The sequence below is a fragment of the Adiantum capillus-veneris genome, chromosome 15 (assembly GCF_014529385.1).
Source record: "Adiantum capillus-veneris isolate H3 chromosome 15, ASM1452938v2, whole genome shotgun sequence".
NCBI lineage: Eukaryota > Viridiplantae > Streptophyta > Polypodiopsida > Polypodiales > Pteridaceae > Adiantum > Adiantum capillus-veneris.
In genome coordinates this window covers 11394748-11410459 of record NC_140945.1, presented here as the reverse complement: position 1 = coordinate 11410459, position 15712 = coordinate 11394748, and the positions used below count along the sequence as shown (strand labels likewise).

The 15712-nt window shown below is 43.8% G+C and overlaps 1 protein-coding gene across 2 annotated transcripts in view; it reads right to left on the bottom strand.

Moving 5' to 3' along the window:
• SDIR1 (RING/U-box superfamily protein) overlaps nucleotides 1-11390 on the bottom strand; it is a 49962-nt gene extending 38572 nt beyond the window's left edge. The window contains exons 1-5 of one of the 2 annotated variants that reach the window (XM_086530052.1): nucleotides 11092-11390; nucleotides 3772-3911; nucleotides 3376-3433; nucleotides 3237-3289; nucleotides 2903-3143 (exon numbers count right to left, since the gene is read on the bottom strand). In XM_086530052.1, coding sequence (XP_086386178.1) covers nucleotides 2903-3143; nucleotides 3237-3289; nucleotides 3376-3433; nucleotides 3772-3846 — 427 coding nt within the window. In that variant the 5' untranslated portion in view covers nucleotides 3847-3911; nucleotides 11092-11390. Of the gene's footprint in view, nucleotides 1-2902; nucleotides 3144-3236; nucleotides 3290-3375; nucleotides 3434-3768; nucleotides 3912-11091 lie in introns of both variants that reach the window. The other variant, XM_086530051.1, reaches the window with a different exon arrangement.
• Between the last annotated feature and the right edge of the window lie 4322 nt (nucleotides 11391-15712).

The following is a 15712-nucleotide window of genomic DNA, read 5'->3' as shown; positions in this document are numbered from 1 at the left end:
TCCCCAGCAGAAAGGGAACCCAACCCTTTAGTCTCTTTTTACCCGTATATAGTGGACCTAAAAGCATGAAGCCTTACTACGAGCCCTTCAGACATGTATGCAGCAAGTCTTTCTAAAGGATCTCTAAACACAGACGCCGATTTATGAAGATCTTGCATTGCTAGCTCTGCAACCTCCATCTTTTCTTCAAATAACGCAGCAACACATGTGATAAGAAGATTCTTCACACGACTGCCAAGATTCAATGCTTTCAACAAATGCTCAAAGGAAAAAGAACCATGCTTTAAAGCTGTTACTGCACTTATTTCCATCTTGGTTTCTTCTGGAGCTACTGAATCATGCACCAGCTCCTTTATATTATATGCTGCTGTTTTTTAGTCAAATGATGGAAACACCCAACCATACCCGTAATGATAAAGACAAATGCCAACACGTAAGCCACTATTATTGCAATCAGAGCTCCTAATTGGCGCAAGTGGTGCAAGGACAAGCTATCTATGAAGGTATGGGATGTAGTATGGTGCAATGTCTGCATAGAAACGCTAAGGTTGCATCTCTGCTCTGGAAGTTTAGAATTTTGCTTAGCCTTAAGGGGTGAACTCTTCTCATGGTAAGCACTGAACCCAAGCCATACTCTGTGCATAGATCTTCATGCAGATTCTTGAAAAACGCAGGAATACTCCCTTGCCTGTGAACACATTTGCTTTGCACTAAGGTCAAGGACCTCTAAGCTACTGGAGTTGGCAAGGGATGCAGGAAATGGCCCTGTAAAGTTGTTAAAGCTCAATACAAGCTACTGGAGTTGGCAAGGGATGCAGGAAATGGCCCTGTAAAGTTGTTGAAGCTCAATACAAGCTTACGCTTGAAAAAAAGAGAAAGGTTACTACACAGTCGATAAAGTAAGCCAACCGCAGGGACTAAACAAAAAGGCGTCACTTAGCTAGTTAGCCAAAGAGGTGCTTTTTTGTATATATACAAGAGATTAATTATGTTCTTATCTAACGTCGTCGTGTGTTTAAACGATTGAAATCAGTGGGTTTCTTTCTTCATTAAGCTCAACTGGTGTGGTAAAATAGGACTAGGTGTTTCTTGGTTAGCTGCATTTTCGTTATGATTGTAAGCTTTACATAGATTCAAGGCTTTCCTTTCATTCTCACTTGCCTTTTGCATATCTTGTTCACAGCTCGATGGCCGTACTAAGAATATAGTAAAAGTGTTGTTGTGCTTGGGAGCGCTCTAGCTCCCAAGCCGTGGTTTGTTTTGAAGTGTAATTCCCAGTCACAGGTTTATTCGTGAAGTTCCTCTGTGTCGTAAAGTTTAAAAGTGTAAAGATCGGGTGAAAGCTAAAGCCTACCGCCCTACGGGCCGATTTCAAAAACTATCCTCAAAAGCATCCACATCAAGGCGTAGAGATCCATTACAATTCCAAGTAGCAACTTTGAGTGTGGTCCCATAGGTCTCGCACCGTCATGCGGAGCGTGGCTCCAATATCACCACTCTCCCATCTCGGTAAAAAGCAATCTTACCTTTTTCCCTTGCCGCTCTAATGTCTGGCATTACCTCCTGCATATGAGCGATCTACGAGAGGGTGAGGTCATCTCCGAGAAATATGCCGGTCTTTTTAAGACTTCTCTTCTTCAAAAAGTCCTTTGCTTCCATGGAGGGGAAACGAAGGATAAGTGCCCTTTCCTTCGAGGTTTCCCCATTGCCTCCGTTTTTCTTATTGCCCGCTCTCCAAGCTCTCATTTGCGTTGGCTCACTAATCCCCATCATAGTCATGAGTTCTTTTACCTCTGCATCAATATTATCTTGGTCTTTGAGGCCACAAATCCTCACATGTAAGGCACGCATACGCCTCCTTTGCTCCTCTTCTAGCGTCATGTTAATGATGGTGGGTGTGGGGGTTGCTTCCTTGCCTTTCCCTTTCTTGGCGATTGCAATCCATTTCTCGGCTTCGTCCGCTTTTTGTTGGGTCTTTGTAATAAAATCTACCCACAAAGTCGTCATTTCTTTGTGTTACTCCTCGCCTTCTTTGATGGCCCGTACTTGTTCTTTGATCGTGTTGAGTTCCTCAACTACCGAGGGTTGGAGCGCTCCCTCTTCGAGTGCATTTCCTGATCACAAATCTGCGAGCTCCTTCTGGAGTAACGCAATCTCTTCATCTTGGGCCATCACACGATCTTCAAGTGTGTTTATCTTGCTTTCCTGCACTGACACGAGTTCTTCGAGCGTCTTTATTGTGCCCAGGAGGTTGCTCCAGAGGGTCATCCTTGCTATTTTGCTTTCTCATGCTTGAGAGCCACAAAGGGATAGGGAGAGGGGGAGAGGGAAAGCTCTTTAGAGAGAGAAACCCGCATTACACATACATGTTCTTGCACATTATGCGTACATGTTCTCTCACATCAAGTAGGCATATTCAAGCATATGAGAAGCATACGATTATGCAATTTCTGAAAAGCTGAGAAACTGAATCCTTCACCTGCACTTCTGGAATTCCCAGAAAATCCCAGAAAACTGTTCTGAAAATTTTCTGATTGCCCTGGTTTGTGGTTCGGAACTTCTGAACACTCTTGCAAATGCAGCAGCGCGTGATACAGACCTGGGGGGGGGAGGGGCTGTGGGGGGCAGGCGCGACAGGTGAGGGGAGGGGCGGGCAGGATGGGCGCGAAAGAGAGCAGCAACAGGAGGGGGCGAGAGAGAGAGAGAGAGAGAGAGAGAGAGAGAGAGAGAGAGAGAGAGAGAGATCAGGTTCCTAAATCATCTCTGGGTTTTGGTAGAGCTACACTTCATTATCTCTAAGTCTGCCCTGCATCTCCAGAGTCATGACGCAAACTCAGCACGCACACCCTTATGAAATAGATAGAAATTGAACTGGTAGTACTGAAAAGTAAAAGGTACATACCAAGGTCATCAAACTCTCGATCGAGTAGTGCAAGTTGCAGTCTGAGACCTTGCAAACGACCCCTCGTGGCAAAAGCTATGGATGGAGGCATTCGAAGGCGAAACTCTGTGTGACCAACCAGACCTCCAGCTGCAGCTGCTGCAGCAGCAGCATGAGCTTGTGCTTGTGCCTGCAGCTGTTGGCATATGGCATACACACGTAGACCTGTAGCCATGAGAAAAATGCCCATTCCCAGCCAAAGCTGTAAGAATCAATACAAGAAAGCCTTTGCTGATCAGCTCATACTTAGTCTCGTAAATCTACTAGAAAATAGATCATAACCAAAAAGACAAACCAGAAAATTGGGAGACATCTGATGAGAGTTCAGAATCATAAACAATAATAGCACTGGGATCAAAAAAGACACAAATAAGAGATGGCTCAAGTTTGAAAGAACATAATAAATCACAGCAACTATAACTCTGGCAATTAACCTGTGACAAGAAATGCCATTGAGTTTGAGTTGATGGACCTGCCATTTGCATGAAACCTCTGAAAAGAAAACCCAAAAAAGATTACCAACTTGGCAAGTATGTGATGTCATGCCGTACGTACAATCATAGGCGATACGCATGCTTATATGGTTACACGCGTGTATACGTGTGTGTCCTATCAAAACATAAGACATATCTACATACACACAAAGTTACCCCAGTTTTTACCCCCCCCCCCCCGGGCCCCTTTTTTTTTTTTTTTTTGGGCGGGGGTAGGTAGGGTAAGAAGCATCTAAAAACTAAACATTATAGCAATTCAGCTATAACTTCCCACAATATGCCGAATTTTACGTCATATTGGTGATGTCAGATAGAACAATCAAAGTCGGTTACCACGTTTCGGCGTTCAGGGATAAAATCTGCAAATCCACTTTCTAAATCTCCACGAGATCCCCGAAATACAAAACTCATGGCTCCAAAATTACAATCCAAATCGAACAGTTTGAAATCTTCAAGAATTTGTCCTTTGTAATGACCTGCATTTGAATCCAAACAAATCTCTCTCTCTCTCTCTCTCTCTCTCTCTCTCTCTCTCTCTCTCTCTCTCCAACTTACAGGATCCTCATCGAGTGGCCCAATTATTAAATGGGTTAGGATTAAAATCCTAACCCCCAACCACTTATGGAGCCCCGGCCAATGGGGCCTGAAAATAAAGCGCGCGTGCATGCACACACACTCTCTCTACAAATTGCCTAGAAGAGTTGATGATGTGGCAACTGTACGGACGCCACGTTTTGCGCTGACTTCTGCTGACGTGGTACTGATATATGGACAATCCCTAAGGGCGCTAGCTTTTGGGACCAGATGCTTTTAGACTTGATGCTTTTCATGTAACTACTTTTAGATGGCCAAGGGCCTTAAAAGATGTCCCCAAGGCTCACTCTCTTCTTATTTAGGATAGTCAATCGCATGTCTGCTTGAAATGTGAGAAAGGACATCGATCTGATAGTGACAAGGCTTAGTGGATCAAGACATCCGTGAAAAGATCAGCATGGTTTGGATGTGCTTGCTAAATAAGTTACAATGATCAATAAGTTACAATGCTCATGATTTGTATCCGAGATCTCGACGGAAATATATTATATGATGTGATTGATCAGTAATTGCTGCCTTTGTGCAAGTACTGAAGGTGTGCAATTTGGTGCATGGGTACATAGAATCAGTGTCTATTGAGCTAATATTTGTCCTTTGCCTGTTTTGCAGCGTAATCGAGGGTAATTACTATTCTTTTAAGAGGGGGTAATGTCACAAGTGCTTGACGTGGCATAGCTAAGGGGTTAATAAGACGCCTTGATGGATAAAAACCTGCTGAAAGTGTACAAGAGCCTAAAACAGTGAATTTGATGACATGGCAGGCTGCTTTGTGTTTTGCGCTAACAAGTGCTGACGTCGCAAAACTGTACGGCCTCACACAACTCGGTGACAGGGCTGCCCAGTACACACACCCTCTGGCAAGGATGCAGCAAATGATGACGTGGCTGGCTGCCGGTTGGGTGACATGTGGCTGGCTATACGGACGCCCACGTTTTGCGGCGGGAATTGCGGTAGCAAGAAAAAACAGGCAGACTTGCGGCAGTTTTGCTTTTTGGCTGGCTACGCAATTGGAAGAGAGAGAGAGAGAGAGAGAGAGAGAGAGAGAGAGAGAGCTCTTTGCTTTATTTTTGCAAAGCCTATGAGAGAGAAACCTCTTCTACTTTACTTCCTGAAGAGCTTTTGATTTTCAGCTTTTGGGGCTCAGCTTTTACCATCCCTTGTAAACCTTTATATTGGTAGCTTGGGCTCTCACTTCTCAGAGCATCGGGACGTAGAGTCTCAGAGTGAGTCCCGGCTACTCGCTTGTACTTTGAGTTGCAGATTAATACAAAAAGAAATACCGAAAGGGGCGCCAGTCTTTGGGGCCAATATCTCTAGGCACGAACTCCGCCGGGCCAGTGTCGAATCAATTGTGAACTGTGAACTGTTTTGAAGTGATTATTTGTGGTGTCGCGGTAGATTCTCGACTTGGAGTGTCCAAGTCTCTTACACGGCCCGCATTTGGGATGCTTTTGCGCAAGAGATTTTTGAGTGCCAGCTTTAGGCACGTGCTTCTGGAACTCAATGCTTTTAAGGGGATTTGCTTTTAGGCCCCATGTAACTCTAAAAGAGTGCCCAAGGCCTTTCTCGGAGACAAAAGCAGGGAAGAGCTAGCAAAGAGTCGGACCCTCGGGAGTTGTACCTTTGTGAACAGCAATAAAGAAAGAAATACCGGAAGGGGCACCAATCTTTGGGGCCAGTGCATCTGGAAGCTAAACTCCACTGCTTCGTGTCGACTCTCCACTTCTCCCTCTCTTCTTCTCAAGTTCAATTGTTGCAGTTTCTGTTCGTGTGCTGGTATTGATTTCTCACTTGGGTGTCCAAGCCTATTACACCATCCTCTGCATAGTGTCCTCCAAAAAAGCCCAATCAACTCTATCATAAGCCTTCTCAAACATGACAACCACTAGCTGTCCCGCCTGTCGTGCCAACTCAACTGCCTCATAAAAGGTGAAGATGCTATCCAAAATGCATCGATTCTGTACCAAACTATCTGTGAAAGATGTATGAGGTAAGGCAAAAACGGTCTCTCATGCATGCTCATCATGCTAAAATCTTATACGCAGAAGACATGAGTGTGATCGGCCTTCATTGTTGGAGGGACGATACATCTCCAAATTTCAGTATAAGAGAAATGAGTGTCACAAATTTCAGTATAAGAGAAATGAGTGTCACAAATTGATGACGTGGCAGCAATCAGTACAAATTTTTGGAATTTTCGCTAGCATGCTAACATGGCAAACAGTACCGACTTCCACATTTTGCGCTGACAGCTGCAGACGTGGCAGGCTATACGGATTTCCACAAATTACGCTAACTACTTTTTGGCAGTTTATGAAGCCCATTGCTTTTTGGGGATTAATGCTTTCAAGTTTAAAGCTTTTGATCAAGTTGCTTTTGAGTTTAATTGCTCTTGGGGCTCTGCTTTTGGCATCCCTTGTAAGAATAAAAGAGCCTTAAGGGCCTCAATTCTAAGAGCATCTGGACGCAGAGTCTGAGAGCAGAGGTTCCCAACGAGAGTTGTACTTTGCACAAGGATTAATATAAAAGAAATACCAAAAGGGGTGCCAGGTTTTGGGGCCAATACCTCTGGACACGGAACTACGCCGGGTTGTGTCGTCTCGAATTGCACTGTGATCTAAAGTTGTGAATTATTTTGAAGTGAATTCTCTTTTGTGTCGCGACAGAATCTAGACTTGGGGTGTCCAAGTTTGTTACAATGGTATCAGAGCATAGCCGATTTCTCTTCTACCGGAAAATCCGATCCTTCTCCTCACGACACCTATGGATTCCAAAAAGAATCAGTCGACCTATTCTGCCACCATTGAGGCAGGAGGAGGCAATACAAAAAATTCAAGCGACTTAGCAAAAGATGAGTACGGGCCACCCCGGCCCACACAGTATGAACTCTTGGAGATGCAACGTCGACAGCAGGTTGACGAGTGCAAAAGCAGATGCCTCAGTTTGCTAAAAATCCCAATTTGCAAAATTTTTAGCAATCGATGGTTGAAGTGCATACTCAGTGGCAGAAAGCCACCGAGCCACCAATCAAACCGGCAATCAAGAAGCCTCCTACTCCAAGAATGTTTACTGAAGAAGAACTCCATGATGCTGCCACACCCAAAGCAATCAACTTCTGGACACGGAGAAGCCGTCGAAAAGCAACTCAAGAAGTGTAACAAGAGAACTGATTTCCCCATTACTTGGGCCAAACACTTTTGAAAACGCCAGAAAGCAGAAGAAGTGTTTACACCTGAAGGATTGCCCAATTCGTACTCATTTTCTTTTGACAGCTCGAACAGCTCATCTTCTTCTGACTCGATGATGAGGACAGAAAGGGCAAGAAACGACGGAAATATCATGTTTTATGCAAAGAAAGCACTTTTACAAAGCCAATCAATATGATTTCCGCGACGACAAGGGCAAAAAGCCCAAAGAATTCAAAGAGGGAGGACAATCAGTAAAGTTTGAGTACTTTTTAGGGTTTTGAGATGCTCCCAAAGCTTTAGCCTTAGTCCAACAGTTTGACATAGCATTTTCTAGAGGCCGCTATACAAAGCACTCCAAGATTGAACGACCGGCATCCTTTCTGAAAGGCAATGCACGGACATGGTGGTCCACTCTTTTGTTAAGGAAACAAGTGTCGACAAAGTCGTTGAAATTTAAGAAACTCTTTATTTCTTCATGGCTCACACAAGGATACGAACGAGACGTGATTACTGACTAAAACCATATTCAGATGGTCAAGACGGAATCTTTGGATTCTTACTGTGAAAGATTTTGGGAAACTTTTCTACTTATTTCATCCTTTAAGAAGACCAGTTTTAAGGAGCAGATTGAGCGGTTTTGTTGTGGACTTCCCAAAGAAATTCGAGACTACTGTCTTGAAAGGAAATCCAAGTCCATACAACAGTTGATGGGACATGCGAAGCGAGGATTTGCTATACATTCGGGTAATTTGACTTACCCATCAAATGAATCTTCAACAAGTCATAGCAGAAATAATCGACAGAGAGATAGACAACCTCCACTGACAGAAGATCAGAGAGATGAATATTTCAAAATAGGAAAGTGTTTTGAATGTGGAGAACAAAGACATATCGCAACACGGTGCCCCAAAAGGCACAAGAATCAGAACGACTGACAGATTGAAAGGACAATAGGACGAGGCGATACTCGTTTCATAACAGATTTTACATAGAAAATTATGGATGAACTAGCATTATTTTGCTTAATGAATTTATGAAATATGACTTTTTGGAAGATGATTTTAAATTTTGAATAAAACTAATGTTTTATAAAAGAATCTATTAATTCTAGACAGAGAGCAGAATTAAGAATGAGACGATGATTTTGGAGCAGTGACAACTCCCAAATGAACCTGATAATTGAATCACGACCGATTCAATGGAACTGTAGTGCGCGCATCAAGAGTTCCTGCGGGATGAGTTGGCCACATAGCTGGAACTGAATGATTGGACCACTCTATGAACTTAGTGATGGATTGGGATCCCCGGAAATGATTACTCGCACACGAAAGTGCTTGAGGTGAATGATTCTCGCACACGAGTGCTAGAGGCGAATGACTATTCGCACACGACAGTGTTTGAGTCGAAAATCTCTATAGACATGATCGCAATATGGGATTAGTTAACCCGGCATCAGTGAGGTCCATAATAGATCTAGGTGTGGTTACTAAATACGTTGCTGGCAGTCATGGTCTGAGATTTGGAATGAATGTTTCAGTGATTGATTTGTCATGTGATGTCCTGTAATGTCATGTACAGTGATGTGACTATCGTCTTTATACAAGTGCTAGATGCGTCATGCCTAATGCGTCGGTACTTAGAGTCAGTGTCTACTGAACTGGTTTATGGCCTCTGTCTGTTTTGCAAGCGTAATGGAGGGCGATTACAATTCTTTCAAGAGGGGGGTATGTCACAAACTGATGACGTGGCAACAGACAGTACGGGCAGGCAGACAGATGACGTGGCAGCAAGCAGTACAAATTTTCGGAATTTACGTTGGTATGCTGACGTGGCAGACATTACGGATTTCCGCGTTTTGCGCTGACAGCTGCTGGTGTGGCAGGCTGTACGGATTTCCACAAATTATGATGACTGCTTTTTGGCAATTTATGGAGCCCATTGCTTTTTGGGGATTAATGCTTTCAAGTTTAAAGCTTTTGATCAAGTTGCTTTTGAGTTTAATTGCTTTTGGGGCTCTGCTTTTGGCATCCCTTGTAAGAATAAAAGAGCCCTAAGGCCTCACTTCTCAGAGCATCTGGACACAGAGTCTGAGAGCGGAGGTTCCCGATGAGAGTTGTACTTTGCACAAGGATTAATATCAAAGAAATACCAAAAGGGGCGCCAGGTTTTGAGGCCAATACCTCTGGGCATGGAACTACACCGGGTCGTGTGTCTCAAATTGCACTGTGATCTAAAGTTGTGAATAATTTTGAAGTGAATTCTCTTTTGTGTCGCGACAGAATCTAAACTTGGGGTGTCCAAGTTGGTTACATGAGCCCCAAGGCCATAGTGGGAGACATCTTGCTTGTAACAAAAAAATGTTGCAGACCAAAGAGCATAATTGGACTAAGCACATTCCAAAGTTGTCGTGTCTACCCGTCCTCTCCAAGACAAGAGGCACAATGTATACCAACCACTGCACCATGCATCTCTAGCAACGTGAAAGGAGTGAGTAAATTGTGACTCATAGCCTCCATAACCACTGGCCGAACATCAAACCAAACCTCCTCTCTTGCATGCATAGCATCATCAGTCGACTGATCTATAGTAAACAAAAGCTCAAAATAGTCTAAGGCTATGCCAAGGACCTCATCACGATCTATGTGCAAATCTATCTATAGAATCACACATGGCCCTAATAGAAGTCCCCATGGGATGCTCCTTGAAATGTGCAAAGAAATCCTCATTCATCCTATCAGCTTTAGATATCCATGTAGATACCGAACTATGATAAGAGATTTCAGATTTCTCTTTCTGGATGTGGCAAAGAGTCTCTTTGGTGTCAATCTCACACGCTCCCAGAGACCCGTCTCCTATAAACACCTCAAGCTTTCATAAAAGTGATGATGTGGCATTAGAACGGACCGGCAAAGACAGTAAAAGAGAGAGCGAGCACAGAAGATGATGACGTGGTGATGACAATTACAGGGCTCTTAATAAGATTACCATCATGAACAAGTTTCCAACACCCAAGACCAATGATATACTTGATAGATAACATCATTCTACTTGTTTTAGCAAAATCGATCTTAAAAGTGACTATCATCAGATTAGGATCGCTCCACTTTTGTTCCCCTTTTTTGTACCACCTCGTTTACTAGCTTTTGTCATCCCCACCTCATTCCTGTTCCATGTTACTCTAGATAAACTACAACATTTTAGGACGACCAACCTCCCTATGTATAAAAATGCTCTTGCTCCAATGAATCGATTTCTAGCTCGTTTTGACAACTTTTCCTTCTTCTTTGTGGTTTCAAATCAACTCGCTGTTACATTCATGTTTATTTCAGGTTTCATGGCACAGTTCTTCCCATATCTCGCCATGGAAGAAGCTAGTTAACAGTGAACACAACTCAAGAACCACCACCCATCAGCCATATTTTTCCTTTTTCAGCTACAAATATCTCTGGGATGGTCTATGAAGCATGCTTGTTGTACACGTAGAAAAAAGGACGAAAGGTGCACTGGGCACAGGCCTACACAAACGTGGCACTACCTCCCATCTTGTATGCACATCTCTCTGAGGATTCTGGCACTCTTTTCCATTTCTAGTACCAACAATGACACACAGAGACATCAATTACTGACCACTTTCTTTTGTCTCCTAGGTTCTTAAGTTGAAAGAATAAACATGGCTCGTCTGTAAGTTGAATGGTCTCGTGGACCTGGCAACGTAAGATTCAGCTTGTACGAAGTTAAACACAGCTTTACACAACAGCACACAGAAATGGAGCCAAAAAGATGAAATAGGATCCATAGAAATCTCAGACCTCCAGAAAATGGCCGTCTGCACAAAACGAAAAAAAAGATGCAGCCTCATATGGCAGGGAGGTACCTTGGTGTTGTACGCAGCAATGTTGTTGCTTTGGCGCTCGGCTTCCAAATTGACTCGTCAAAACGGTGTAAGATCCACTTCGTCGACTCCCCTCCCACAAACCGCTAGCGTGAGTCTTTGACTCGTGTGTGTGTCTCTCTCCTCTCTCTCTCTCTCCCCCTCTCTTCAAATTCCAATTCCAATTTGCAAGTCATGATGTACAAGGCAAATGAGTTGAGGTGAACCCTCTCTCTCTCTCTCTCTCTCTCTCAGCCTGCGCACATGCCTTGGTTCCGGTGGGTGGCCGGTTCAGAGCAAGACTTTACCACCTATCGGCAGTAAGTGCACATGCTACAGCTCCAGCCGATATCAAAACGCTAAAGACAAAAGTTATTGTGTTGTCCTCCTATCGCAACCACTAAGGCTTCTTCCCGCCAGGCAAACGGTCCTCACCGCCGAGTCACAGGAGTAACCGTTAAGGCGAGAAAATGCACGTTGCAATTGTGTCGGTGGGAAGAACGGTGGCTGCGTGAAGGGGTGTGGTGGGCCTTTGGTGGGCACGGAGAACTTTTTTGCCGGGAGGAGCCGTCGCTCTTAAGCATGTGCGCAATCTCTCTCTCTCTCTCTCTCTCTCTCTCTCTCTCTCTCTCTCTTCAACTCCTCGTCGGGTAGATCTTTAAGGATAGTTTCCTACGCGTTAAAACTCTCTTCTTCTTCTTCTTCTTCTTCTTCTTCTTCTTCTTCTTCTCTCTCTCTCTCTCTTTCTCTCTCTCTCTCTCTCCACCTTGATGACACGTGTACTTCTTTATGGAATTGAAGTAGCCTATGGAGTGGTAGGCCTAGCATCTCTAAAGTCTATTTGGAAAGAGTTTGAGAATGTCCATAGGAGTTTTCCTTTCTTCAAGCCAAGAATCAAACACCATGTCAATGAGTGTTAGCTCACTTGGAAGAGTCATAGCCTGTGATTTTATAGGTGGTGGGTTCAACACCCCTTGACTGCTCGAAGACATGGTCTAGTCCTTAGGGATGTTTCCCATGTGGTTTGGCCAACCTTATCCGTTCGGGATGACTCCACCTTAAGGGGTTGGGCTACATCCACCACACGAGGGTTGTGTGTTGTAATTTCAAAGTTGTAGTTATCTCTCCAAAAAAAGACTCAAACACCATACATGTTGTTATTTCTTGAGTCTGGATCACTTCCCTTTGAGATTATGGATATGGAGAGAGTGGTGGAGTACATGGTTAAGATGTGGGAAAATCCTTCACATTCAACTTCCGAGAATTGCATGGAAAGCAAGTAAAAAGTCCAAAAAATGCACAAAAGAAAAATCTTAAGTTTCAGATCCATGCAAGACATGAAGAAGTGGTTTGGAAGTTGGGATGAATTACACTTGGTTCGTGATGCCTTGATAGACTCAAAAGTAAATGAGGATTTTTTACAATGCCAATGTATCGAGCTTGGGAGAAATTTGAGGGTTCACACTTCATACATAATACCACGTATGTTGCCATCAACTACAAAACCATCTGCTTCTATATACACCCTCCCTTACATGCTCGAGCCCATCCCCTTTGGTGCAATTTGCACTATTGCCTCCATCTAGCCTAGCTCCCATTCTTTGCGGTGCAGGACAAGGAGTCGGCGCACCATCGTGGAGTCTCATCGATAATGTACTTTATGCCCCCATAAAGTTCACAAGTCTTAGCATCACACTCTACTTGAGTGCTTAGGCTTTTATCACCTTAGAGCTTGTTTTTCCCACATTTTCAACCAATGAGCTCTCCTTGCACACATTCCTCTCCCAACAACGATGTGGACGCTCTATTGCAACGCTCATTTCCACAATTCTTAAGCATCAAGAGTCACTTACGAGCACACATTGATGTCCCAACCACGATGTGGATTCTCTATTGCGACGCTCATTTTCGCAATTCTTCAGCACATCGAGATTCACTTATTAGCTCCACACACCCCACGTGATATGTTTTCTTTTGGTCCCATACGTCGTATTTGACCTTCGAGGACAATAATGAAATCTCTCTCTCTCTCTCTCTCTCTCTCTCTCTCTCTCTCTCTCTCTCTCTCTCTCTCTCTCTCTGTGTGTGTGTGTGTGTGTGTGTGTGTGTGTGCACGCGCGCGCGCAATTGACGACTCTTCTATGTCGCCACTAGAACGATTGGTTTTATTTAAGTTGTGATGCATGGGTGAGTGTGTAGGCAGCATTTATGAATTGAAAATCACAAAATAACAACAACATGAGGAAGTCAACAACTTTTAGAAACCATTAAAATCCATTCAAACTCTCACAGGAGAGATACACCTTGTTAGGTACATGCAAGGGAGAGGAGAGTAGATAAAAAATGTTGCAAGCTCCATAGATGTTACCTGCAACCATCATACAAACAAATAAATCATCAATTTTTTTGTTAAAACATGGAATGCAGGGGTCATTTCCATAAAGCTCTTGTTATTCGGATCAACAATATTAGTTGTCCAATGCTTGCTTATGCAAGTTACTTGTTGTTTGCATGGTGATGGCTTGTTGGTTGGAGAAGTATGGTCCAAGGAGATATTCTTCTAGCTCATGGCTCTTTCCAATACAAACAAGGCTTTTCAAATTATTTATTAACAGTATGATCCCATGCAAGAACAGGTGTCCCATCATCCTTCCTACACTAGGCCATGTGCAAGAAGTGATTACCTATGAAAGAGTGCGGAGTACGTAGATGCATGTGTACACAGTGCAGTGCAGGAGAGGGAGAAGAGAGTGCATTGTGTGTGGGTGGAGAAGGCCTCTAAGTAGTGGGGAGCTCCTTATTCTTTTTGGTATATGAAGAATAAGGTAGTGTGTATGTACACACAGTGGGCGCCATAGGTAGAGGTGTAACGCCTTTACCCCAACAACCTCCCACTTAAAGACAACAACTACTAGTTGTTGGGGTAAAGGTGTTCTGTCTTTGTCCGAGGTCGAACGCCCAATATTCACCCACTATGTGTACATACACTAACCTTATTCTCTATATACACAAAGAATAAGGAGCTTGTAAGGACATGGGTCCTATGGGCAAGGCCACCGGCACGGCAGGACAGTGTGTGCGCTAGGGGGAGGCTATAAGATAGCACGGTTGGGTGGAGACTAGCACAGGCATTATCACCGCCCTTTCACTGGTATCTGAGCTATTTTTGGAGAAGGGGAAAAGCGGGTTGCATGTGCATGTGACGTGCTACTTCTCTCCCATGATCCGCAGACAGCGACGGCTCTGTTGTGCAACAAAAGAAAGGCAGACACAATTTCCTATGTGCAACGCGCGCAAACAACGACAGCCGACCGCGACCACCCCACAACGGGCAACCAAGGAAAATTCAACCGACAACTCTATAACACCGAGGCTTCGAAGGCTTCTGTTGGCACCGTTGGCTACGCGCGCAGAAAGGTCCGCTTAGCTCCTGCATGAAGGAGGGTTGAACCCACCCTATGAGGGTAAGAGGCCAACACTTTACCATCAAGCTATTGACCCTTGTTGTGTATAACGAGGAAAGATAGCATACTTGTGTTGAAAGGAAAACTAGAAGGAAAGGGAAACCTTCAAACTTCAAGGAAGTAGTTTCACCATTCCTTTTCACTTCTTGGAGGAAGGCAAGTTTTCCTCCAAAAATTCTTTTTTCCTTAAGGAGGTAGCTTCAAAGTCAACAAAAGCCTTCACAAAAACGACGAGTTTTTGTGAAGAATCTACAAAGGTGTTCTTACGACGAACGACACATGAAGCGCTACAATTTCCGCAAGGCGAGGTTCTCATGCAACGCAAATCGCGGAGCATACAAAACACAAAGACTTCAATTTCACAAGGTACAAGTTGACGTTTTTTTTTTCTCTCTTTACATTAGTGTGTGTTTACCATGGCCAGTGAGAATATCCCACCTACACACACGTTTGATTTTGAGCACGTAGATCAAAATCAGGGCACCACGGGTGCGACTGACACTAATATGGATTATGACGATGATTTAGGAGATCATGGCCTTGTAGATATGGTTGTTTCAAGACTTTGGAAAATCGCCAAAGTGTACTTGAACGCAACCTCTCTGCACTCAATGCAAATGTTACCAATCTTACGGAGTTACTTGTGAAATTTATGAATTCACAGACGGCTCAAGGAGCCACAAGTGGCACAGTTCAAGGGAACCAAGCTCGCATGACTCAAGGAGTCCAAGAGACAAGTGCTTCAGAAGATGCAGAAGGTAGCAATGCATTACTTAAGAATATCACCATTCCTGAGTTTCACGAGGAAGAGCGTGATCGCAACAAGGATGCGGTCAATACGTTCTTACACAAATGGAGTGATATTCATAAATTGAAACACACCCCGGATATAAAGACAACTGTGGAAACAAGTCTATCTCTTAAAGGCAATGCTTATAAGTGGTGGATGACATTTGCAATAGATGCCCGTCCTCCATCTTGGGCTGCGTTTCAAGCTTCTTTCTCCAAAGAGTTTTTGGACTCCAATGAAGAAGATAAGAATTGGTTAGCATGGGATGCATGCCGCATGTCTTGCCTCTCTCTCACACAGTACCTTTCAAAGTATCGAGAAATCATATGAAAACTAGAAGGTCTAGATGAATTCCAAAAGATACGGGGTT